A 27,698-nucleotide genomic window follows, 5' to 3' on the forward strand; every position below is an offset into this window, starting at 1 on the left:
CACCCTGGAACAGTCTTCCTGATGCTGTGGATGGGAAAGATGCCCCAGGTGTTTCCTTGACATCCTGTTTGTCAAGGGGCTGTGTTGGAACTGCTTGCTGCTCTGCTTCTTTGGATTATCCTTTAGCAAATAAAAAAATCCCTCTTTCCATCAGTTTAATAAGTAGTTAAGGTTTTGGCTCTTCGAGGTTCTCACATCATTCTGTGAGAATTTCAGTTTTTCAATCACATTACTACAAGGCATTTTTGAAAGGTTTAATTAGACTTTTTCTGCTGTACTATTGACCCTGTTCCTAAATGGGAACTAAATTTAATATTAACTTTTCTAATGGGAAACTACTTTGAGTCATTAGCAAACCTGTTTCTTTCCATTTTCCTACGAAGACAACCTAGGTTGAGGCAATTATATCTGTCAGATGAGTGGGAAAGTTTAAAGCATTTTTCAGGACAAAACGTTTTTTTAGCTTTTTCCCAACATTGTTCATGTCAGATTTTTTTGTCTTGACTTAGCTAATTAATCTGCTGATATGACTTTTTTTTTTCCTTGATGTGATACATTTGCAGTAGAAGCTGCTTTTATACTTCAGATATTGAAGAGTCTGTGGAGGAGGGTTTTTGTATTCATAGGGCAAGGTCACGTACTGAGATCTGCCAGGTATTCCAAGGGACTCCCTGGTGCAGCAGGGAAGGTTTATCCCTGGAGAGCTGTTTGTGTATGAACTTGCTAGGAAATAACCAAGACAGAGCCTCTGATTTAAACAGGCCCCACTCAAGGAGTGGTCAGGTCACACCAGTGGTGTTGGCTTGCTCTGTTAATAGCTAAGATTTATATGATTGTCACCTGGAGCTGTATTCACAGTTGCCTCAAGCACTTGGGGACTGTTTGTAGTTACCGATGGTGCAGACGAGCATAAGTAAGAGTCAGGGAGGGAAAGATGAGTTATTTTTGAGATTACATGCAGCTTCCAAACAGAAACCGACTTTGCAAGTTGGTACACATCGTAGTGTTGTCCATGCTGCATATGAGCCAGTGGCAGTCTGCTGGCTTCACTCAGTGCCTCAGCAGAGGGAAGGAGGCAGAGAAAACCCTGTCTAGCTGAACTCTTGAGGACAAGATTTTGCAATGTGAGTAATCTTATTAAAATAAGATTACAAACACTTTAATAATATGAGATTGCACATGAGCTTGTTCAAAGCAAATGAGGTTAAAACTAAATACCTTCATATGCATGAGGTTCAATGTCTGACTTGGACCTTAAAGTTCTCTTCAGGGACATCTTGTGCCTCAGGAGAGATGCAACTGCCAGCATGGGCCATGCTTCTGAGGGCACCAGCACTGTTGCACAGCAGGAGCACAGTTTAGTCATTGCCTTACCAGTATCTTTAACAGGTTATTAGGTGAAGATAAAATGCGACATTATTGAATTACACTTCCCATCTGTGGTACTTGTTCCACTGCAGTTACTTCCTAGGCCGGCTTCTTTCCCATCCCAGGTACCTCTTATACCCCTTCTCTCTGCTTGCCCAGCCCCAGGCACTACCTCTCATGCTTATCCCCTTCCATATGCCCTGCTGCTAGACCTTATCTCCGTTTTTGAGTTTCATAAACCCAATTGCTGCCTCTGGTTCCCTACTTATGTACTCTTCTTCCCTGCCAGCTTTCCCTGCTGGGTTCCTGCCTGTACTGCTCCTTCACCCTGTTTGGTTTACACACAGCCCATCCCTTTTCCAGCCTGCCTCCAGATCTACCCTCACATTTCCAGCCATTGCCCAAAAGTCTGGGAAGACAAAGTTTTTGTAAGATAAGCTAATTATAATTTTTTGCAGATGGATTAATACAGGTTTTTTACCTCTGTTTCTCAGAGTTACCTGAAATTATTTTGGTGGGGCGTTAGTACACTGTTTTCACTAATTGTGATTTTCACCAAAAAAATGCAGTAGGCTGAAGCCCCTGACCTAGAAAATACTTGCCCAACCCCAGTTAATTTTACAGCATTACAGGCACCTGAAAGTGTTGTTTAATAATGGCACTATTTGGTAACCATTTCAAATGGCTGACACCAGCCTGTGGGCAGGCCCGTCTGGCTCCACAGCCCAGCAGCAGTGGCTTGCTGTGGTGAATGTTTGTAACCGTAGTTCCTCTACAAGTGATCTGGAGCCAGGATTTTCTAAAGCATTTAAAGAGAACAGGAGACATTCAGCCATCACTGGGTTCTGAATTAAAATAGGATTTAAATGTGACTGCTTGAAAATCCAGGTTTTAAGATTGCAGATGGGTACTTCTTTTGAGCAGTCTCTCTCTTTAACCAGCACATAAATCTATGTGGTTGTATACTGAGGTGAAAATGATTTATATTATATTCATACTTGAATTCTTCATAATCTTTCACTGTGGTTTTCGGTGCTTCATACCAAACAAGCATTTAATGCAAAAGAAAATGTTCTAGCACTTTATATAAATCTAAAACTTTTAATATATATTTATAGTGAGACCCAGGTGTCATGGCTGTCACACTGACACAACATTGCCTCTAGAGAAAGAGAGAGACAGGTTAACCAGAGACTAACTTTTATTGTGCATTTTTATGCAACAGAACAAATGGAACTGGAGGTATGTAGTAATAAAATCAATATTCAAATTAGAATTAACACTTGAAATAGTAAACTGTAGGTAACAAATGTCTTTATAATTAAAAAATATTGACTGTTTAAAAAATTCTCTAAGATTTTATATTCTTTAAAAGAAATGTGTGTTGCCACATAGAAAACAATTCACACATCCTATAGAAATTGTCACAAAAACCTTACTAGTCTATATTACACTATGCACTTTTCTTTTGTACAATATCTGATAAAGGTCTATCCCTAACCTGTACTTACTCTACACAGTACAATCATCATTAGAAAGTATTCATAGAATTAACTACACCATAACAATAAAAATATCAGGATTAATGCTTTTTTTAAATCACAGTTTCTCCACAAATATTTGTCATAGAAAATATAGCGAAGGCATGTTGGCACAGATGGGCGTGCGGTGCTGCTACACGAAGTTTGAGAGAAGGCAGATACCTAAATGACAGTAAGATTAAAGCGTATGGAAGGATAAGACAAGAATCTCTATCCTCCTGGGACTTTCTGGAGTGACATGATAGATAGCACTTTCCTTCTGTTGCTGGGAAGGGATGTACTGGCTTATAAAGCACACTGCCTAAATATGGACATTTCCCTCTGCAAGGGCTTATGTGCTATCTATTATTTCAGGTCCCAAATCTAACATATTGCAGATATTTAGATGCTTCAATGTGTATGAATTTATAACACCTAATGAACAAATTAACTGGAATAAGATGATGTGCAAGGTTTGGGGTTTTTAAAATGAAATGTGTGGGTTAAGTGGTCATGATGGCAATTAAAAACAAAGACAGACAACTGACAAAAGTTTTTATACTCTGTTATTTTAAAACCAAACATGAACAAAAATATGAGCTGGTGTCTGTTAATGCCTGTCTGTGGCCATGATTCATGTCACTGGCTAGTGCACATAAGCAGTTGAGGACAACATTTTGTTCATAAAGAAAGGTCCAAACCTGCAAAGCCATTTCTACTGCCAAAGTGGCTTTCAGGATGAAATTATACTTTTGGTTATTTTGCACAATGAGAGTAGAGGATTGTGAGTGGTTCCAGGATGCTGGCTATGCTTTTTACACTAAAAATAAAGCTAGGCTTACTAGTTACTTCAGCAAATCTTTCAGTTAGTAAGTGAGAGGTCTGTCCAGTTCAGTAATTCTGTTCTGTGACTCTTAAAAAGTGTTTCTATCCTAAACATCATACAATTAAGCATCTGAAAGGAAACCATTACAATGTTTACAAAAATACAGCATGATACATATCGCTGTGGACAAATTTACAGTATAATGTTGACTCACACGTTCTGACATGTTTTACCAAATAGTTCTGGCATGTGTCACCACATTAAACATAGACCAGCAAGACTTACACCATCTGAGCAATGTAACATCTTCTATTATAGTTCTTTTAAAAAAAGTGTAAGTTCAACACCGAAAAGCTACTATAGGATATCTGTACTGTGACATTTCTATACACTGAGTTTCTCCTCCAGAGGCCACCATGTGCTGTGACCACTCCAAGAAAGTCACCTCCTGCCTGTAATGAGGGAATGCTGTTCTAAACCCCTTGGTCTAGTGAGGTCCTGTGTGACTAAACTGGTAGTTGACTTTTAGAAAACAAATTAGTTATTTTGGGGCCAGTGAGTGCCTTTCAACCCCCTTTTAAAAAATCACCAAAATTAAAGTGATCCGAGAGATACTGGACATTGGAGGACCTAAAGCATATGGGGGCTGAGCAAGGTCCTCTCTATGGCAGTGCACAGTGAGCCTGTGTCCCGAGATGGCCCATGGGCCAGGAGAGACCAGTCACAACCACAGGCAAAGAGGAGGCAGAGGGCAGGAAGGAGCTCCTGTGTGGGTGAGCTGAAATTTGAGAGACTTCCTCAGCCCTGCAGCCAGGCTGGCCCTTGAGGAGCGCTGCACCCCAGAGAGCCCTTCTTGGTCTCTGAGGAAGGGGCTGGGTGCCTCCTGCCTTGCCCTGTGCATGGGGAGAAGGTCGGGAAGGGGAGGAGAAGGGTAAAAGGAGCCATTAGTAGCTATGCTTGTGGCTTGCACAAGGCGGTGAGGAAAGCTGGGGAGTATGAGAGACGCGTTCAGGAGAGTCAACGCTGATGAGGTAGCACTAAGGATGGTCAAAAGTGAAGTGAGCTTGCTTTCCCAAAAACAGTTCCCTGTACCTGCCAGTGGGGAAATGTTGCCTCAGGAAGAGCTGGTTCAGGCTGTGGAGGATGCCAACACTGGCCTGAAATAACACAAAGGTAAGGAGATGGAAACACCCTGATGTGGAAAAGAAAGGGCATCATTTCTTTGGCATTGCGTATTTCTGGCATGGATCAATTTAGAGGGACAATGAACTCCTAAACTTTTAAAATTAAACTTCTTTTGTAGATTGACTTTTGTTTTTAAAGCTAATATCTGCTTCCAGTGTTGTGCACCATTGTGAGTTCTGCTGCAACAGCTCTTTTCTTATAGCTCTCAGTCTGGATCCTATGTCCACTTACTACAGAACACTAAACCAGGTTCTTCTTGCCCAACCCCTCCCTGAAAGCAAAACTGAGCAAAACCAGCACATTGCCTCACCTCTTTGAAGGAATAGATATAGAACACAAATGAAAGTGAAAACAAGAAAAGGCAATTTAAAGCCTCTAAAGCTACATAATATGGCTGCAGAATAGGAACAGACAAAGGAAAATCTGTCTTCTGAAATGGCAATTTGTTTTTAGCAATCTTGTTTTAATGAAAACTGTCATGATCAACTCTAATCCTCTGGAAATCTAGATAAATATACTGTCTGTCTGATATACAATGCAATTTTTATCTCTTAGAGGTGCCTGTTATTGTTCTGGGTCTTTGAAGGATTCTGCTGTTGACGAGTGCTTCTGTTTTACTCGGGAAGCTTAATTTCCTGACAGAGTTGGCTAAGAAAGTCCCTGGATTTTCTATCTTGTGTGGTATTTTAAGGTAGCATTTATAATTACGTTCTTTTCTGTTAGCAAATGGGAAACCACTCCTTTTTTGTTGTAAGTGTGCAGACTTATACTTAAATCTTCTTGTCAGGGAAAGCAAATAGCACCCAGCTCTTCTGAGTCCAGGCCTAGGATTGTTATCAATAAGCTGAAGAGATAGTAGCTGTTGTTTCTTTCAACATTTTTAGAGTTTTTAAATAACCTTTCCTCTATAGCTGGATGAAATGAACTGCATGTTCCCTTTGAGTGTGCTATGAGGGATTTGGAAATAATAGGCACTGAGAAGTCCCATAAAGCAGGTCTTGAAATTGATTTCTTTCTGTTAACTGGGATATGGTAGGATGGAGAAGCTGAAATGTATGCAATACATGTTCAAACATGCTTTGGACTCCTAAATGACAGCAGGGTTAAGTGTGTTTAACAAACAGTCTCTCCTAAATTAAGTGGTTGCTACTGTCGTATGATGTGGTTCTCACTGCCATCAATCTCCAGATCCATCTTGCATACCTCTATTGAAGACTTCATCCTGTGATCCGGGGTGGTCAGTCCCTTCATAATATGAGGTGCCATTGTGAAGGAAAGTCCCCACGGCACGGCCCTGGCGCGCGTGTCCCACCGCGTCACTGAACACCTTGTTTATTTGCTCTTCAGATGGCATCCACCAGTCGGGGTTGGAGGTACAGTGCATCCTAATGAACTCTGCAGGAAAACATGCAAGGATAAAAAGCAACTTGTCTTTGCAGCATCTGGTATTGCCCAGGCATCAAAAGCTCATGGGAAATAAGAAAGGAGGTATTGCTGCTCTACTTAAGCAGAAGTAAAGTCTTTATGGGGGATGCCATGATAATGCCGCTTGGACATATTTTATTTCTGCACAAGTATGTTTCTCCACATGCAGTGTATGTTGTTACACCTGATCTACCTCAGTGACTCATGGGACCTGGATATAAAATCCCTTCTTGTGGAAATACAAAAAACTAATTTGAAGTGAAGGCTGTGATTTAGCACGTGCAATATGGAAGCTAACACGAGCCAGGAGGTATTTAATTTGAAACCTGTTGGTGTCTATACCTCAAGGTGATTGCTGTTGGATCTTTCTGACCTCCCTCTGCTGGCTTCTTCAGCATCTGCAACCTGCAGGAGCCCCCAGCCCGCTGGAAAATGTCACTGCCATTATTTCAGTTTGGTGCTCCTTTCTGTTTGGGATATCTTTCCTTTCTAAGTTCTGCTATTTTCATCTCCCTGTATTTTACACCTATTTTTTCAGAGACTAATTTGGCCTTAAAAATAGCTAAATGAGATTTGGGGAGCCTTGCAATAGTTTTCAATGCAAGAGAAAATGAATTGTACTGCATGTATTTTAGCTATTTAAATAGCTGCTGCTTCCACATACAGCTATTTGTATGTGATGTTTACATTTTTTATAATTTATTTTTCAGATTCTTTGACATGCTATATGTTAGACTTGCAGAAAGTGCCTTGCCAGTTCTGGAGTTGTAACTGCTAGACATAGCTCAAATAGGTGTATTTGGACTTTGAAATATCCAAATATGATTTTTAAATGTGAGGGCACCTTATTAGGGATATTGGATACACTGTACCTCATATGGAAACGGAGCTGCTTATTTATTCTGTAACATTAGTTATTCCCTCATGCAGTACTGTGCATCCCAGGATATTTTTAAATTCTATTTTCTACTGTTGACAAGCACAATAAGTGGTGTAAGGTAACTTCATTAATGTCACCACATCTCCAGACAGGGAATGCTGTGCTTTTACATGAGTTCCCGTGCCTGCAAGGTATCTCATCTGTTGGACAATTAGGATGTGATTTTTGCATAGCTCCTCCAGCAGTGTGTCTACAAAAGTGATAGCGATCTCTGTTTTAAATTCATTTCCCTGGAAATCCACACAGGCAACAGTAATTCCTACCTAGTTATGTTCACATGTGCCCCCACAGACTCATCTTTTTCTCAGAGAAATGGTTACCACGTAAAGGAGTAGCACTATAATTTAAGCATGCCAGGATGTTTTAAAACTGGTTCCAGACACCAGTCAGTTGTAGGAATATATTAAAAATGTTTATATATATTTAAACTACTCTGAGTGCAGAAAGAGAACCAATTTGAACTCCCTGCTATGGTGGAAAGGCATAATTAGCTGGGTTGAGAATTAGTCAGACACTTGTTACCTTGGCTTGTAAATGAGTAGGAGCTAGTGGCCAACTCTCAGCACTGGAGAATGTTGTCATGTTCCCACCCACACACGAAAACCCAAAGGGAGAGCTGTCTACTCTGCTTTCTTAGCTGGTCATTAAATACTGCATGTTTTGGCTTCCTCTTTAAGCTTCTGAAAATTAAAGAAACTATCCTTTCTCTTTCTCCCAAGGAGTGCTCCCCATGTTCTGTGTGTCCAGGACCTCAGAAAAGAGAGTGGCTACAAGCAAAATTCCATGAACAGATGAATTTACTATTAGTCTTAGGAGACAGGTGAGAGAAAGGGGAAGAAAAGGGTATCAACACTCTGCTTGTGCATAAATTATTAGGTGATACTTAAAGTGACTTAGTAAATGCTAAAGCACTTGTATCCAGCCTTCATTTTCCAGGAGGACTTCTGGGCCCCTGAATCTCTCTCTAGACCTCTGCAGCATGGTGTGCAATGGACTTGCCCTTCAATTAATCTCTGAGTGAGTTCTGGTACAGTATCATACAGCAGGTTAAAAGATTCATTTGTAGTACAAAAAGAGTTTGTTTGCCTAATTTGTCTGTAAAATCTGAGTTCATTACCTGGTTACATCAACGTACCCTAACCACAAGTTTTATTTACTTAGCCTTATTGGATTCTTCTACCCTAAATGGGAAGAGGCCCCATCTGATGTATATAACCACTTTGGACTCCAGTTGAATGAGTAAAGATATTTTTATCACTGACTGACCACAATATAGCTTTTACATTACATTGATTAGCAAAAAAAAAAAAAATTATTGAGGTTAGTTCAACCAAAATTTCATGTAGGCGGTCACAAAATACTATAAAGTTAACTATGAGTTAATTAAAGGAATAATAAGCTTATGCATCCATACAATGCAGATGTTGATACTAAAAACATATTTTTACTTTGGCTTTAAAAAGTCCTGTTTTGTATGCTTTATTATAAAGCTTGGTACCAGCCTTTTCAAACAATTTTAGGAAACCAAAGTACACAACATTCTTTTCAATCTGTACCCTTTCTGTGCAATATCCTCACTCTCTGACATTGTGAAATGCTTGCAAAACTCCCCTCCCTTTTCAGGCTAAACATGGGGGAAAGTTGTTCCCTAACATTTTCAGGCAATGTTGCATCAGTATGCCAAAAAAGAAGTTAAATTCTTGGCAACACGCTTGTGTACTTTGTAGGCAGTTAACCTGCAGATGTTCTTGACCCTAGAAGAGGTTTTCAAAACCTACTCTGAAACTCAGCTTCTAACTCCAGTGATGCATCATACCCTTACTAGACATTAGACTGTAACTATTCCTTTGGTTAGTTTTGCTGTGTATCAGTGTTAACAAATGACCTGAGTTTATTATAAAAGCGTGTAATCAGGACTGTCTGGTTTTGCTAAAGTGTATTAGTGTCATGTGCCCTTGCAGTTGTCTCCTCTCTTAAATAAGCAGCCTTGTTTTTTTCCATCAAAAATACCCAAAACACATATATTATACATACATACATACTTGTATGTATGTATGAAAAGGAAGTGGAGGGTTTCTGGGTGCTTGTCACCTGCCTGTGAAACCCCTTCTAGTTCTGCAACTGTCAGCCAAATGCTTCTACTGAGCCAGAGCCAATGTGGTGAAATGAGATCACATATGGTGGACACTGAGCGAAAAGATGCAGTACCTCTGAGACATGTTACTTTAACTGGATCCAGAGGACGTCTTTCAGGACCTGTCTCTCCTGACTGCACTGACCTTTTCCTTTTTCCAAGGCCGCATGAGTACTTAAGCTCATCGGTTGTGAAAACAAATCTGATGAGATAGCGAAGGAGCCGTCGTCCATCTTTCTTGGAAGAATTTACAGCCTCATCCCACTGTTTACTAGTGATGTAGACAGGGTAGTTGTTCAGCAACTGCTTACTCCCCTGAAAAAGTGAAATATTTCTGTTGCTTATTTTAAAAGGCAAATAAGTGAAGATGTCAGTTGCAATAAAAGATACATTTTTTTAACTATCTGCGATACTGACAGTGAAACACAACCCGAAGTGAACACGTAATTGCTCTTACAGAGAATGAGTACTTCTAAAATTATATTTCCATTTTCTAGAAATCAAATTGGGTGAGGTATGATGAATACATTTTGAGAGGTGTAGCTATTGATAATTTCCACTATCACAAGCAGGTTAAAAAGAGTTAAGAATCAGCAACTGGGCATACTATTTAAGTGCAATGTTTCTTCTTAATATGTTAAAATGCATAAAAAGGGTCTTTGAAGAGTGTGATCAAATGGATCGCTTCATCGCTGCTGATAGTTTCCTTCAGAGGTGACTCTTTTGGTCTATTTTTATAATAAATTTATTACTTCTGTAGAACACACCTGAAACTTGACAGCAATTCTGTTACTGTGAAAAATGTAAAGAAAATAAATAAAGGAACTATGAAAACTAAAAGCTTCATTATTATTAATGAATGCTGTATTAACTCAAATTATAGCTTTACAGAAATGCCACTGTGTCAGCTGGAAAGAAATTTTGCTTTTAACCTTCATAATTTGTGTGTTTCAATATTCCAACATTAAATGAATGCTGTGGGACTAATTATGGGGATTCCCATAATCCACACACATTTATAAGCCCTCTTAAGTCAATTGTACCCAAATTGTATTTAATTCTTGTTGCCCATAAAATGCTAGAGTACAGGATTACCCAATTAATGTAAGATGGTACTGTTAATATACTTGAAATAATTGAAGTACAGAATAAAAACCCAAACCACACCCTCCTAGAGACTCATTCACTTTTACAGCTGCACCTCTTTATCGAAACACATAAATCTGGAAGCCCAAGTAGTAAACTCTTTGCGTAGCCCCCAGGTTCGCCAGGAGCTTGCAGTGAGCTGCAGAAACACAGGTCTGACGCTCAGCGAGGCAGCCACATGCTGCACTAGTGGGCAACTGCTGCAAAGTCCTCACTTCCAGCCCTTTGATAGCTGAAAACTTTTAAGGACTACCCTTGCCTTCTTTCATATATCTATTATAGCATCCTGGGAGACAGCTTGAGAGCATCTTTGAAGTTTTTCCTCAGGTATTTGCTTTTAACTTTTTGCAAGCTTGATAAATATATGGAAGATTGAATTTAGTGAAGACCATGCTGAGATTATCATTAGATAATCTGTATGATCTAGAGTACCACCATCTCCCAGTGGGGTTAGCATCACTGGGAGCTCAGCCTGTGTGACTGTCTGCTACTTGTTTGCCTTGCTGCAAGCTGCTGGCAAAGACAGCTATGGACAAACCCAAAACTCTGCAAAGGAAGCCAAAATGTAAGGGAAGAGATGTGCTTTGTCTGTCTGAAGGGCCACTCTCCCCCAAACATCTCAACACTTCACTCACTCCCTTGCAGCTGTAAATTCAAGCATGTAACCCCTAAGAGAAAGACCCTTTACCTAGAGTCTAGCCCTGTTATAATTCTCTTTGCCCTTTGTTATCTCCTCACATCACTGCAAACAGGTCATGGTCAATTCCTCCCCCTCCATTCATGATACAGGCAGCTGATTTTTTGCCCAGTACATGAACCCCTGGGAAGCCAGTAATAAGTCTGAAGAGCTCTGCCAAGAAGAACATTACAATCCATCCAGTCCAGCTCCTTGTCCTCTTCCAACAGGGTGCAGGGGCTGGGGAAGGAAGAAGAGCAGAGGGGCAGCATGGAAAGCTCTTTGGAGGTAATACACCCTTATGCTGAAGTAACTGTGATCACTCTGTCCCAGGGGGAGCTGACATGAGTACTTCCTTGGCTTGTTCCACTAGATCAGTACAAAGGACCTTGTGGTCCTCATGTTGGTACTTAATTTTTTTCAGCAGCTAGCTTCACATCCCTTTTACATAAAGTCAATTATTTTCCTACCTTAGATTTCTGAGACCTATTTTTTCCCTATTAAAAAAACCTTTTAGTGAAGCAAGGACCATTCTTACTGATACCACTGTAAAGTATAAACTGCAGGTAATTGTAGGCACTGCCTTGTTTTTAAGCCCTACCAAGCCTGGCTTATGCAATGCAAGCCCATAATGGCACAGGGTAAGGCTCCAGGCTCACTCGTGTGCCTTAAGGACAGATGCTCATGCGTGGCTTTGCTAAGCAGCAAGCTATCCTAGAAGCTATTCTGTGTTTATATATATAGCAGTGATTAAAATGTGGAGCAGAAAGGCATAACATCTAGATTTCATGAGAGCTCACGTTGCTATTAACTGAGGAGAGGGTAATGAATTTTGCGTAACTTTCTCAGCCTCAATTTTATAACACTTCTCTCTTGTTTCCCCTGAAACTCGGGATATTTTTCCTCATTCTTCTCCAAGGCATGATATAGTGCTATGCTATTCTATTAAACAGTTACTGGATTCCTGGTACAGACACACTTTCACTGCTTCCTTGGAAAGTAAAGCACTTCTGGGCAAAACATTCTCAGTAAATATATGATGTGGTTTGGTGTGTCCAGCAGACATTAAACTGCAACAAATATAAAACCTCCCAGAAATTAAATAAGCAGACTCTGAAGGAAGAACCAAAATACAAATGTATCTCTGCTTGTATTTGTACATGACTAAGTTTATGAATAAAAGATTAATATCTGTGTGCTTAATTGAATAAAAAATTCTGTCACACTATGACAAGCTATTCCTTGTGGGACATTACAGAACAGCCTCAGTTTTTATAGTATTTGAAAATTTTAGTTAAGCAAAAGAGCATTAAAAAAAGGAAAATGAATCATTGGAATATACTTGAATGGTAACAGCTAGTGATAAATATAAATACGTATATATTAATTTGCACAGGATAAAACTGAATGGAGGAGCAAAGTGATACACACCCTGAACTGCTGCATGCCATGTGCAGCCACTCTCAGTCACCCAGCCACAGCTGTCACCAGGCTAGCCCTAGCCTAAATTCTACCCACAAATACGGTGTCTCTGAGGAAAGAGGAGAGAAAAACTACCCAAGCAAGGCAAGCACACCTGGTGCTGACGGAGGGGGAGTTACGTGCTGCTCAGTGAAGTCATTCTAGATTATACTAATGATCAGTTTCCTCCATTTGGGGGATTACTGTACTTAAGAATGACAGTTTTTAACCTATTTTTTACTACTAAGTGCCTACTGATTTATTTGCCTGCATGTGTTTAATGAATTATCAAGCACAAAGAGAGGTAGCTTGTTTTCACTGTACACTACCTCGGTCGGATGGTCTGTTGGCTGCGGTACCATCAGCTGGTTGTGATGCTGAAGTACGGTCTTCAGATAATCTAAAACGGTCTGGCAGGGCACTGCATGAAACAAGTTGCAATTACTGTATATTAGCTATAAAGCACAAAATAGAACAACAATATTAAATCAAGCAGTGTTCTTTAGTATCTATTTTCTGTGCCTGTGAAATTTATTTCAAACAGGAAATACTTCTCATTTTGATTTGTGCAGACAATTTAATAAACGCACAACAAATGTTGTATTTCCTATACTGAGATCTCTGAAATTACTTTTATTTTCTGCCCACTAGTTTTCAAAGGGTTTTTTTTCCAAGTTTGAAATTATAATTACTACAAATACAAATTAGGTCAGCAGTAATGATAATAAGAAAAAAATCTGTAAGTACTGTAAAAATCCCAAATCACACAAAGGAGAAAACATTTCTTGGACCTAAATAATGCATTGATTGACATGTAAATATGCTCAAATGTTTTTCAAACTACAGTCTGATTAAATATACTAAAGAGATTCAATGACTCGTATACTTTAATTTCTATTCCTTTCCTCCTCCCAAATTTGTTATAAACTAGGTGTTAGGCAAATAGCTTTACTTCTCTTTTCTCTCATCTTCCCCCCTTTCCATTCCCATCACTCTCATCCATTTCAGTAGTGGTACCAACATCCTATTCCCTTCTGTTGAGGTGATAGGTTAATTAGGGATGATTCAATTACGGGTCTCTCTTAAGCAGATGCTGCCACATCCCTGATTAACTCTGGAGTATTTTTGAAATACAGCTCTTTTCTCCTGAGCCTGAAACACCATAGGAGAATTAAACAGATATTAATCCAGCATTACAACTGACTGGTGCAAGACTAAATAAGCATAGTTTTTAAGGTACTTTATGACTCTCACATTTTGTATGGGTTGTTTTTGCAAAGTATTCAGATTTAATCATAGCTTCAGCTCAAAACCCAGAAGAAATATTTGTGTTCCTCTTTTTTTATTACTATTTCTTGGCATTTTATTATTTCTTTACACCTGAAAAAATGTGGTGTTTTGGGCTTTATCTTAAGTTGATAATCTGAAAGCAAGCACTGAAATAGCTGAGGATGTCTCAAGGTAGGATTTACAGATATTTTGCCCTCTTTGCTTGGCATTCACACCACACAGCAACCACACCCCTGTCTAGGCAGCCAGGGTGCAGAACAACATTACTCTGTGCAAAACAGATCCTTTACTGGGCGATAAGTGGAGTTACATCCAGCAGTCTGCCTACAGAAGACATGCCAAGTGCCTGGTTTGATGAATAAACTCCTATGTTATTGCACCCCACATTGACTTCTCTGTAAAGACTACCTGTGTATTTACTCCTGCTTCTGGTTTGTCACACAGTAAGTAATTTCACTGCAGGCTATCCAAGGATGTGCTTACCTATGTTCTTCCAAAGGGATGGGGCTCAAAGGAGAAGACAACAAGAAATTACTTAACCTGTTGTGTCCCCAGCAGATGAAGTATAGATCTACTTTAACCGTATGCTGCTGATAAAATGCCTTCTCAATACCAGTGAGAAACATGAAAGTACTAAAAGCTGGCTGAAGCTTACAAAAACTTCTATCTTCATAAAAGCAGTTTTGAGCACAAAATTGTATGATTTTGTTATCATTGTAGTTACTGGAGGATGCTGAGCACCTTTGACTTTAAAGCCATGACAGAGCATAGTTTGCTATTGGTACAAATAACCTCAGCCTTTCAAACACCAGGTGCTATTTGCAAATCCAGACTTCTTGGGCTGCCATATTACCCGAAGCCTGGAAAAAACCACAAAGAGGGCAGCATGAGGTGCAGAGTCAAAGCTTTGGTTTTGCTGCTGTGCCCCTCTTACAGCTCTGCAGATACTCTCTTTGCTGAGAACTGTTTCCTCCAAATCTTTCAGCAAATGTAACTTTTTAAGAGCCTGGGAGTCCTAGCTGTGAAGATGGATAATCATTTAAGTCTGCTAGCTTATTTATTTTGTTTGTCTTTGATGTGGCCTCTATAGGGTTAACAAGATCATAGCTCCAAGGGCTGATACTCTGCATGTTTATGCAGGTATCCACTATCACAGACATCACCAACAGGGATTTGTGCTTACTGTAAGCAGTAGGAGAGACACCAACATCGAAATAACACTTGTTATGATTTAGTAGAAAGCCTATGGAGAGGCAGTAATTTTCCTGCCCATTAGGGAAGAAGTTTCCACAGCCTTTACTTTCTGAAAGTGCTGGCATCTCAGAACGGACACTGGAGGTGGCAAAGTAACCTGGCCTGCAATGAATGAAAGAGCAAGGTCTTTGCAGGAGCTAAAGGACGAAGGGGAGAAGGACCTACAGGCGACCTGGTGTGCCAAGGAAGGCTGGTCTGGCTAAGATGTTAAGCAGGACACATGTAGGAGGTGGCAGGTATTTGCTGTTATCGATCCAAGTTTAAGTCTTTGTTGTTGTTCTAGGTGTCTGTATGTTGTAACAAGTGCTTATTCAGCACAGCTTGTCACAGCTTTCTCTGCAGAGTATCCTAATTTCTAATAAATAGCTGAACAGTGAGTGTGGTGGTCACCAACTGTGCCAATGACAAAAACCAGGCTATGATCTCTCAGCCTGAGCTGCCACACAGCACAGCGAATCCCTGGACTAAATCCTCCTTGCAACAGACAGCATCGATGGGTAAAACAGAAGCACTCAAGTCATCATCTTCCAGTGATGCAGTTTCTACCCACAAGAACATAAACCTTATTTCAAGTCTGCATTTTGTTTTCCTTCAAACCGGGTTTTACAAAATTTTTGGAAAAAAAAAGGAAAATGCCTGTTACTTGTTACATACCTCGTGGTAAAGTAATTTCTCCCTTTGCTTTTAGCGGAGCTCAGCACCTCTGGAAGATCAGTGCTGAGCTTAGCAGAGTCCCTACACCTACTTACATGTCTGTACAGCTGAAGGCTGTGGCTCTTTTGGCCATGCTGTACATCACTACTCAGGCAGAAAGTCACCGTGTCTTCCAAAAGCTTTTTCAGTGTACATTTCCAGGGGCTGAAACCAAGCAGAGCGATGTTCTCTGTGCCTCAACACACGTGATCGGCCAGGTCTGTCACCTCTCATCTTCCTCACTCACTGACAGTATGCTTTCCCTCAAGGATTAAAGTATTAAAAGCATGGGCTGTGAACAGTTTCACAAAAAAAATCCCTCCAGAAATTTAACTGCATAATGGCAATTTCCCGAATACAGATATATTTGTACTTTAAAATCATGTTTTGTGATACAATGTTATGTAACATCCTGAATATCTGTAATATCCTCATCAACCAAACTTTTCATCTCATCAAAACCATAATTTGGCAAGATGTTGCCTGGTACTAATGCCATTATTCTGTTTTAGTACTCTATTAATTTAAGCTGGCATTAGCTGTGCAATTAGTTTGTCTGGGCTCAATATCAGGCCAACAAACCCACCATCATCCAGGATATCTCATGTCCTTTAAAAAAAACCCCTCAGATAATATTTGCATCTTTCAGCCTTCTGAAGCATCCAAAATATTACAAAACATAAAGAAAAATTATGGTCAGACCTGTCTTTTTCATGTTTGGTTTAGCTCCTGAAGTGAATTGTCCAAACCTCGTGATTCCGAAAACAAGCTGCTTTGGTAGCAGCTGCCTAGTGCCTTTGGTAATAAGTTGATGTGCACTTAGGGTTGAAAAGCTGGTGTTCCCAAGCAGCTACTGCTCTTCAGCTGTCCCAGCATTGGGAGGGAGTTGGGACAGGCAGCTGAGGCTGCAGTCCCACATGAAGCTGGTGGTGAACATGTGGTAACACCCAGAGTTACAATGGAAATGGAAAATATTTCTACCTGCTTACCATCATCATTACATTGGTGTGACCGCATCACGTTACCCTTCACAAGTACCAGAACAGAAATACTCAATGAACAGTTCCATATTATTGATAAAATCTATTTCCATCTGATAATGGTCCAACACTGTTATTAGGATGTCGTATTTTTCCTTTATTTTGCCAGGGAAAGAAAGCCTTCTCTAGACAACGCTCCAGATTTAATTTTAATTATTAATTTGTTACTGATCCAAACTTCTGCTTTTTATGCATCACCATTAACTTCCCCTCTAATCTTTGTTATGTTTCTAACTGCTCCTTTCCCTCTAAGCTGGTTGGTTTTGTAACCAACATTAAACTTTTCCTCCTAGATAGTCTTTTGGGGCCCTCAGTAACAGGCTTTTAATGTTTCCCAGTTACCACCCACTCTATTTTTTTTTTCTTTTTAAACATTTGTCTCTAATAATTGTTTCCAAATTTTTATGAAGTGCCAAGAACATCTCTATTATTGGTTTGAGCTGGGTTTTTGCTCATTATAAATGTTAGTGGGACACAGTCACTTGCATTGGTATCTGTCAAAATGAGAACTCTCATCTATCCTCCCAAAAATGCAGCCTCCAGTGTAAAACATTCCAGGGCTGTTTATATTGCCAAAGCACAGCACTGTGAAGAGATGCTTGGGCTTGCTGTAAATAAGGCACATCTCCAAGGTAAATAAAGTGTATCTCCAACTTCTCCTGCAGCATCAGACAGTCCCAGCGAAAAGGGATGGCTCAACCCCAGCTTGGCTGCATGTCTCTGAGCAGTGCCCTCAGCCCCATAAACAGACAGTAAGAAATCTGGTTATTCTCTTCATTAATAAGATTTTGTGCTCTGTAGCTGACACTGGCTAGTATTCCTCCTGGTGTTTTGCAGAAGATGAATCCCTTAGCACTCAAGACCGTTTACCTCTGACTCACCAGTGAGGAGGAGAACTGGGAAGGGTGTACATCTACATCCACCCCGCTCAGGCCAGCAGCTGTTAGCTAAGACTGGCTCAGCACTGCAATGTGTCCTCCTTCACTTGACCTTGAGCGACGCTTCTCTCCGAGTTCATTGCAGGGCATTCCTAAATTGATGCTCGACTGTCAAAAAGATGTAACAAATGATAGGGAATGTGCTGACGAACCACAAGGCTGTGTGAATTTCTTATAACATTAATGGAGATGCCTTTGCTGCCTGAGATTTGGAAAAGTGTGCATGGTTTGGATTATTTTAGCTCATACAGTAATTTATTTCAATAGTCATCTGAAAGCCAGTGAAAGCTGCATGGATGGTCCACGAAGGTAAATTGTTTGGGGTGTGATGAGCTGGAAAAACAGCAAGGGGCAAGAAGAGGTGGAGGTTAGGATCTGTGGAGGAACTGATCTCAGTGCTCAAGAGCCTAAAAATTTGGATGTCTGTGACTGGATGGTAAAATAAAACCAGCACCCATTTGTAGTGACAGCATACAGCAGAAATCAAAAGAATCGACATAATACGTAGGAGGGTGTTAAAGATTTCCTAAACTGACCTACATGCCAACTGAAAACAGGGAAGGGAGAAAAATTGTAGGAAATATCCTATTACTTTTAAAATCCCTCTCAGCTGTGTTTTTCCAGGCAAATTTCTATGAATCTACCTCTGAAAAGCCATTGTACTTTTAATTTTCTTTTGCAATAGATTTCTTCCAGAAAAACAATGTTCCTCTCCCATATGCCCCTGGGATGTACACCTCTGCATAAACAACAGATTAAAAGAGATAAAACAAGGCAGCTGTGTATCTCATTTAAATGATGCTGCCGCATGCTCCTGTGGCTTTTATTTTTGTCTGTGCTCTCTCATGTTCCTTCTACTCATCAGAAGGAGCCCCCTCTTGCGATCCCTTTCAGCAGTGAAGTCTTCCCTTTGGAAGAGACATCCTCTATAAACCCCTCTACTACACATTTCTACTGCTGGTAACTAACAGAGAAACCAAGAAGTCCCCTGTGAGAAGGGACAGGTTTGTGCCACCAAAACCCAAATGTTTACTTGCAAAGGGCAAACCAAAGTTGAGACGAGGGAGTTCATCCTTGACAGGCTGGACTGCAGCTCCCCACAAAATTCCCACCAGCTCCTGTTCCTCAAGTAGGCCAAGAAAACTGATCTCCCAAATTCTTGTGGGTTTGTATCCAGAAACATGGAGAAAATAGATAAAGCAAGCCTGGTCTGCTGCAGTTACATGTCTCAGTAAGTTTTTGTACTCAGGTTGGTTTAGCAAAGTAAGCTGTCACCCCCAGCAGCAAGCAAAGCCGTGCTACAAATTCAAAGGGGTTCTTGTGCCAAACACTGGGTAACCGTGCTCGAGGCTCTCTGTTCTCACACTAACTTCACACTTTGAAGCTGAACAGCCCAACGAGGCCATAGATCAGACCAAAACATCCAGAACATCAAGGGAAACCAAAGAAGCAGTTAAATGTGAACATCAAGAAAAAGGACAAAAAAAAAAGGACATGAAAAAGTGTTCATCATAATCCTTGATGGCTGCTTTATCTATGCTGTGGCTGTGGTAGGCTCTTTGGAAACATGAGGCTCTGAAAGTATAAAGGCGACAGGAGTTGGAGGGAAAAGTAATATATTTTATTAGATCATCCAATAGTCAGGAAGAAGAGTCAAGCCTTGGGCACACAAAACCTCCTGGAAAGCTTGTCTAACTTTTTCAATTATGTTGCTATTAACTCTACCTGCAAATCCCAGTTTGCTGGCTGCATCCAGCCACTGCGAGTGCAGTCTCCATAGGTGACCAGGCCTCAACATTTGAGGGGGTTTTCCTTCCCCATCCCTCCGCTATTTGCTGGAGTACTTTTTGCTGCTCAGCTAACAAAGTAAGAATGATCATTGTATTTATCACACACTGCTTCATCTTAATTACTAATTTATACCTTTTCACTACTTTCAGACTGATTTATCCAAAACCACGCAGCAAAGCTGGGAGCACCAGGAGACAAACCCTAACTCATGATTATAGACCACTGCCTTAACCACCTGGAAACATTTTCTCCCTTTCAGGTAAGAAAGTGTGAGAAAATCATGCTGATAACAGTGAAGAACTGTTTAATACCCTCATATACTACATGGTTAAAGCCCAGGTCTTACATGCAGCTCCACAAATATGTCTTTAAATTCACTACTGGGAATGTATCACAGCCACAGTAATTTCTGTATGGAGGAAAGGGACTAGGAGACACTTTGCTCCTCATGTGGATGGATTACTTTGCTTTGTTCTTGATAATCTCAAAACCTTAAAGAGCCAATGATGTTTGCCAAACTCCTTCCAAAAATTGCTTTAACTTTAATTATTTTTCAAAAGAAGACAAGATAACACACTGAATGAAAATCTTTCTATTCTGTTCAGTTGAATTGAAAACTGAAAATGTTTGATTAATGTTTTTCCCTAAAAAAAAAAAAAAAACAACGTATTGGGGAAACTGGACAAGTTGAAAGAAGTTAAAGTGCTCCAAATCCCAAGCACTGAAATACTAATTTTTCTTCATTTATTCTACAGCTGGAACAATTAAGATTTCACACAAATTTAAGTATTGTTTCAGTCAAATCAAACGGATACTTTTTGAGAAAAAGAGATTCACCCATTCAGCAACCAAAATATATGCAATATTTTACCCATGTAATCATTTCTCTCCAGTGGTGATCTGCCAAAGAGTGATGCTAGGCTACAGACAAAAAGATCCTACAGAACTGAAGGGCTTCTACAGCAACAGGGCAGAGTCCTGAAAACTGAAAAATCTTATTTTCTGTGTCCAAAAGCTACAGGAGGGTATGTCTTCTGTAATATTTGTTAAAACAGAAAAAAGTGTCATTGCCTTTACATCTGCTGAGAAAACACTCTTTTTCTCGGTAGTCTCTTTGTCAGCCTTGCTTTGCAAAGCTAGAGGCAGGGATGTATAGCAGCAACTATTTTTAGATTGCAAACTCTCATGGATTTTAAAAGGGCTTTTGCATATGGAAACTAAAAAAAAGAAATGCAAAGTATTTCAGGAGAAGGATAAAATGATTCATATTATACAGCAGAAGGGAAGGGTTGGTGCTTTTATATTCTGCTGGTAGAGTTGCTAGTGGGAGTCTCAGCAACTGTGGGGAAGGCATGGTGCACACTGCCACCACCCCACAGGGTACCCTGCCAGTCTCATCCAGCAGCTCTGGACTAGCTCCCCCAAGGATGAGAAGAAAAACCACTATGTAAAAAAATTCCTGCTCTTTCAGTGGCTTGATGGAGACAGTATGGCAGCATTCACACTCATATAGCCACCGCCTCAGTTGCCTCTCTGCCGCACTCATTGCCTTCTCTGGCCCATCAGATGCCCTGCATGAGGTGGATGAATGCTCAGGGAAGAAAGTTTGTGCTCTTAGATTACTTTGATGTGATAGATGGTGGCAGACAACACTGAAACACCGTAGAGGGCTTTCTGTCTCCCCCCTGAGGCATGCAACATCTTGATGGGCAAAAAAAAAAGGCTCAGAGAACAAGTGCCAGTTTCCATACAGAGCTGGGCATTTCAAGTCACAGAAAAATTACTGCCAGCTTTTTTGGTAGTAGAAGCTCACAGGAGCAAAATGAACATTAGTGACAAAAATAATTAGACATTGCCTTTAGGTGATTTTTGATTAACTTTGCTCAGTGGTGGCTGTGTGACTGCCTGAGGAGCTCTGTCCTACCATGTAGCAAAATTCAAGGGAGCTTCTGCGGCTCTTAACACTTCTCCAAACACATGGGTCATTTCAGATCTATCTGGATATGCCACCAGACAGCAGCAGATGTATCTGATGATGATTTTATGTTGGCAGATGAAGTCCTACCTCCTTGCACAATTTTTATGTTTGTCTGCTTCCTTTGATACACTGTTAACAAGGAGTTTCATGACTCCTGGGAGGTGTAAAATGACTATGATTATGAATGTTTATCACTTTTAAAGGGAGATGAAGGGTAAGTGTGATGACCCAGGTAAATACTAGCTGCTTAACCCAGCATTAATCCTAGCAAAATACAGGCAATCACAACGGGATCCAAATGACAAAGAACTAAAGAATATGAATGTAATTAATTCCAGTCAAAATGGTCATATGGAAAGTAGATCTTGCCAGACTAACCAGATTGTCATTCTTTGATGAGATTATAGGTTCACTCGAAAAAGTTAGGCTGAACAATATAAGATACCTAGACTCCTGAGGGGTATTTAACTTACTACCATGAGTTAGATTGCAAAAGTAGCAACACTCAACACCTAGTCTAGCAGACTAGAACATATATAGATTAGGAACCTGCTACTGACATCTCAAATAATTGTCATTGCAGGAATCATCATTAATAGATGTGTTTCTAGAAAGGTCCAACAGGGACTAACAACACCCTCAATACCATTCAACGTTTCTAACCAGTATAACAAAGTTAATTTAAAAACAACTAGAAAAATTCTGGATGATACAGAAGTTGACAAATCAGCAACCAGTGGGCAAGTGGGACAGTGGGAGCAATCTGGAACACTTAGTACATGAACACAGACAATACAAGGTGTGTACTTCTAGGAAGAAATGTGCACAGAATGAGAAGCTCAGCTGCACAACCCACCAGGGAAACCATGGGTGCAAGCAAAGAGTCTATTCTCCTTTTTCAGGCTCATAGGAACATATTGCAGGCATTTGTAGTGCCCAAATTTTAAAGAAATTAGCAGGAGGGGAGAAAAAAACTGCAAAGAAGGATTCAGCTCATTTGAGGAGTTTCAAACAGTTCTGTTTGCTTTGTTTATTTAAAATGGAAATTAAGTCAGCTTTCAGTCTTTAAGTACTTTCAATCTGAAGAAGTACCAAGACCTATAGAGCACTTCATTTAGTGGAGCAAAGCATAAAAATCAATGGCTAAAAGCTGATTTCAGGTAGTCAGGCAGGGAACACGGCACATATTTTCACCAGTGTAATTAAGCACTGGAACCAAGTGTCAGGGTAAGAGATACAGCCGCTGCTCACCAGCGACTGGAGGCCTTCTGAGATACTGCTTGAGTCAAATACAAGTTATGCGTTAGTGAAAGTCAAAAAAATTACTGTGTTCAGTACAGGTGACTGAATGAAAGCTGTCAATCAGATTATGGACCCTACAGGGTCATTTTTGGTCTTATACACCTGAAGGTAAGACTCAACAGGAATTGGAAGTCCACACAATTCCCTTTGTCACGCAGTGTTACCAGATGATGTACTAACCACTGCTGAAACCAGTGACAGCACATGAGTTATGGTAACTCCACATTTTTGGGAGGGGTGAGGGAGTTACTCCAAATTTTCTGTTTTCTTTGCACCGAACAATGCTGCTTATGGGATTTGCCAGTATCCCTATGGACCAATGCACAGAAGAAAAACACAATGTGATATAAATAATGCATAGTACATCACTGATATCAGGGGAGAAGAATTATGAGGACTACTGCTTGCATTTTGCTCAGATTTTGCAACAGCCTCTACATATTGGGGCAATAGTTGGTTTCTGCCTTCTTCCTTTCTGCATAGTTAGGAGCTTTGAAGTATTTTCTCTCTTGCAGCTCATGCTATACTATACCTGCTTTTCTGCCATTCAGAGATTGTTCAACTAACTTTTCATGATCTACCCTAAGCACCTCAAATTCCGGTAAAAAAAGTGCAGTTTCCTAGTGTTTATACAAGTCAGAAGCATGTTGTACGCTTCTTTCCTTTGCTAAGTTCCAATTTGCTTTTAGTGTTACTATTTGAGGTTTTTTTTTGCCTGTGCTGAAAGTTTAGAAAATACAAGTCCAAGACACTTTGCTCTTATCCCACACCATTCTTCAAGTATCTTGGCGCACCTGAACAGTGAAAAGTCCTGGGTTTAAAGGGCAAGAGAAGCTTTTCACAGAAGGGGTTTCTATTTGATTGGTTTCTGTCCTTCTGCTCTCTCCCAGTGGCTTCCAGGTATTGCTGAACTGGAAAAGTTGTTAGGATTTTTTTTTTCAGATTTTATTTGAAGGTGAATAGGAGGAGATGTATTAATGCTTCTCACCAAACTAGCAGTAATTTAAAAGAAACTGTTCAAGGTAAAATCCAAATCTATTTCTGGTAAAACTATGGTGGAACTTTGTTTAGTTTCCTTGAGTAACCAAAAGAAGGAGCCCCAAAAGGGAACTAGGTTTACAATGTCACTTAAATAACAAGACAGATAAAGAGTTACAAAAGCATATGCTTGAAATTACTACAACAAACCACCTGATATTTGGAATTTGGGGTTGCAAGTACATCCCTACCTGAACACAGCCAACTAGTGTAGGACTCAAGATTCATATAGAGGAGTATCACCAGGTAATTTTCCACTGGGCACAGCTATAGGAATTTTGGCTGGAGACAAATTCCAGTGTTTGATTACTATGATCACAACCTTAAAAAAATTACTAGAACTTGAAATACACTATTACCCAAACTATTTTTATCACTGAATGGCAACATTATATGGCAGGGGATTATTTACCTGGAATGCTCTCCAACTTTCTACGAAGCTCCTCATTCTCTTGTTGCAATGAAATTACCTCCTGCTCTAGCTCTTGACACCGAGGGCAGTAACCTTCTTCCTCTTCCTCTTCTTCCTCCTCTGGAAGTGTAGAAGATGATGGATGACCATGAGATTCTGATGTTGCTGGAGATGTCCATCCACCTAAAGTGTGTACTGGAGAGGTTGAAAGTGGATCCACATCTGCCAAATGGCTAAAATCATTTATTGATGAGGTGTTCTGAGAAGGGAAGCTCCCAGAAAGCAAATAGTTCTGAAGGGAATCGGTAAAAACTCTCAGAAAGGCTGAGGTTTGTTGTTTCTTTTGCATATACTGCATCTCTATGTCTAAAATGTCTGACGTCTGACTATGGACCACTTTCCCGAGCTGACATTGCTCTTGTCTTTCACTATAATTTGGGTTTTCCTGCTTTATACAAGAAATCATGGACTGAGAGTGATTGTTGTCCAGCAGTTTTCCACCACAATTTAAGAGACTTAGAACCCGGCTGCATTGTTGGGCAAAGGCATCCAGAATCATTCGACTCTCTGCAACAAAAGAAAAGATGAATCACAGAAACCTAATGCAAAAGGTTATGCCAAGGCAGCAGCAGCTAGATGAATGTACACAACTGTTTACAGCAGCATGCATTTTATTTCTGAACACATTAAAATTATGGCTTCTGCTTTAATACTTCTGCAACACTGTGATTTAAAACAATCCTGACTTTGTTTCTATTTTGAGAGTGCCCTTGTGCCCTTGCTGTTAATCAGAAATGCATTGTGATGATAGACACTGCTTACTGACATCTTCTTTCAGAGGGATTAAGTCAGGAAAATGGGGAAGAAAATAAAAATTCCATCCAATTTGCTACAAGTAAAAGTTCAAGTAAGTACTTCCCTGAAAGCCTATTTCAAGCTGCTGGAGGGCATTGTCTGTACATCTTTGTAGGACTTTGCACCACACCTTTGTCCTTCGCCCGGTTCCTCTCCAACAAGGCTTTCAAGCTTTGTTTTTTTCTCCTTTTTGTCTTTGATGCACTTGTTTGACATTGGGCACAGGACACTCCACAAAACTGACCCCCAATTCTACGGACTTTGCTTCTGTTTCTTTTGTTCTAGGTTCCAGATATGTCCAGGAACAACTCAGAGTGATAAGCACTGACTCCTCTTCTTAAATCGAGCAAAAACACCCTACAGGTTTGCGGGCAGGCCAGTACAGTGAAGAGTGGAGTTCTTCAAGATGCTCTGGATTCAATCAGGAAACTGCATAGGGTTGTGCAGCAGTTTCTGGGGGCAGCAGCTCAGCTATGGAAGTAGGATAGGGATGCCGTGCTGCACGTAGTCAGCTTTGCCTCTAATGACAGGAGGTGTCATATCTCAGGGAGCAATAGCAGCTTCAAGCTAAACCTACGCAGTAGGATGGCTCATTTCTGCAATGTCTACATGTATAGCACAAGCTGCTGTAATACTTCTGGGACCCAGATAGAAAATGACCAAGATATTTATGACACGACCTGTTCGGCTCCCCAGTAAAAATAGTGCTTTTTAATTTTTTTTAGCTTATTCAAAGCTAAGTTCCTCTAGGTATCTAAACAGAGGTAACTAACGTTTTGCATAAGAAAAAAAAGACTGGTGGGTTAAAGTGCTGCCAATTTTGGAGAGCACTTCTCAGGCAGGCTTGACTTTTAGAAAGTGGCAAACGCATTTACTTTTGAAAAGGCAACCTGCTACAGATGCATGAGACTAAGCACCCCAGACCTTCATTTACCTTCACTTCATCAGTAGCCTCATCACACTCATAATACATAAAGAACAGAAGCATTCAGAATTCAGGTCTTTAAGAGGTACCACTTTTCACAGCATTTCTTCAAGATCCAGAAGATACCCTGTCTGCTGGAAAATCTACTTCACACTGAGGCTAGTACCGCTGGCCTGAAGAATATTTGAAACAACACTAATTTGCATTTGCACCATCCTCCAGATCTCTGCAAAGAGGGCAGGGCTGAAGCAGCACACAAATACTTTCAGTCTTGAATGCAGCCAGAGGAGACCTCCCTGACACAAAACCCTAGGATATGATCTCCTGAGGACTTAACTGAAAGAACAGGAACCTGGGGTGGGCAGAGCAAGCCCAAGCCCAGTGCTGGGTCACGAGGTTGCCCAGGGCCATGCAGGGATTGCCCAGGGACTCTGTGTGAAGGACTGGAGTAGCCCTAAGACCACTTCAAGCATCCTCACCATCAGCCTCCTGCGTTTACACACCGTACCACACTCCTGTAAATGAGTTCAGACTAACGAGGGTGGATTTCTACAACACATCTTTGATCCAAAGCATTATGCAATACCCTCTGCCCACACTACAAACTCCAAAGGGCAGAAATGCACAGGCACTGCTGCCCCCTTTGCAAGGGGGTGCCAGTGAGGTGCCAGGTGCTCTGTAGTGTCCATTATCCACTGCCTTTCCTTCTCTTTTTCTACACTAACCTAAGGGCAGATGCCTTTAACCCTTATAGTCAATGCCACTGCAAAACAACACAGCACAACAGATGTAATACGACTTAAAAGAAGAGAATCCTGGTGACATGGCAACTTTCTAGCTGAGACCTGATAAACCAAAAGGAAATCAGGAAATTCAAGCATCACTAACAACCTCAAGATGTGTTTTCTTTGCCTTATTTCTTTCCATATTTCCCCTTTAAAATTATTACAGGATGATATTGACTGTAACTTTGGAATCCCACGACAGAATTTCTTTTCATTCATTTTAATCCTATAATCTGATTCCAGACCTGAAGTCATATATACTGTTTGTATTTTAATCATTATTGTCCCTGTTCACAAAACAGTCACTTATTCCTTGCATATCCTTGTTGCATGGGGACAAGATATGAATGAAACAACTGCAAAGGGATTAGACTATTATAAGAGATGTTATTCTAATATTATGGTTTATTCTAAAACCAGCAAAAAGTAACCTGACATTCAAATTACTAGTTTTGAAGAATACCAAAATACACATTAACATCAGTAAAGATTAATTAATTAAAACGAATTATTAGTTTTGTTTTAAAATTTAATGCATTAGACACATTCACTGTGATAATGGTTTAAAATGCAACTGAAATTTTATACAGAAATGACATTATTGATTTAATCTTCAGTATCAGATCTACTACAAGGACACAGTAACAGCAATTACTGTTTTTTTTCTTAACTTCAACCCATACTCAAAGACATAAAAATGAGCCATGACAAAGCAG

General features: G+C 40.2%; 1 protein-coding gene across 1 annotated transcript; it reads right to left on the minus strand.

Moving 5' to 3' along the window:
• Positions 1–547: 547 nt before the first annotated feature.
• On the minus strand, positions 548–27,425 carry BEND4 (BEN domain containing 4). Its single transcript, XM_017744435.1, has 4 exons — positions 24,418–27,425; positions 13,011–13,102; positions 9,473–9,713; positions 548–6,294 (listed from the first exon to the last, which is right to left on the minus strand). Exons 1-4 carry the CDS (start codon positions 24,974–24,976, stop codon positions 6,077–6,079), a joined length of 1,110 nt encoding a protein of 369 aa, XP_017599924.1. The 5' UTR covers positions 24,977–27,425; the 3' UTR covers positions 548–6,076.
• Positions 27,426–27,698: the final 273 nt, after the last annotated feature.

This window comes from Corvus brachyrhynchos, unplaced genomic scaffold (assembly GCF_000691975.1).
Source record: "Corvus brachyrhynchos isolate BGI_N302 unplaced genomic scaffold, ASM69197v1 scaffold17, whole genome shotgun sequence".
NCBI classification, from domain to species: domain Eukaryota; kingdom Metazoa; phylum Chordata; class Aves; order Passeriformes; family Corvidae; genus Corvus; species Corvus brachyrhynchos.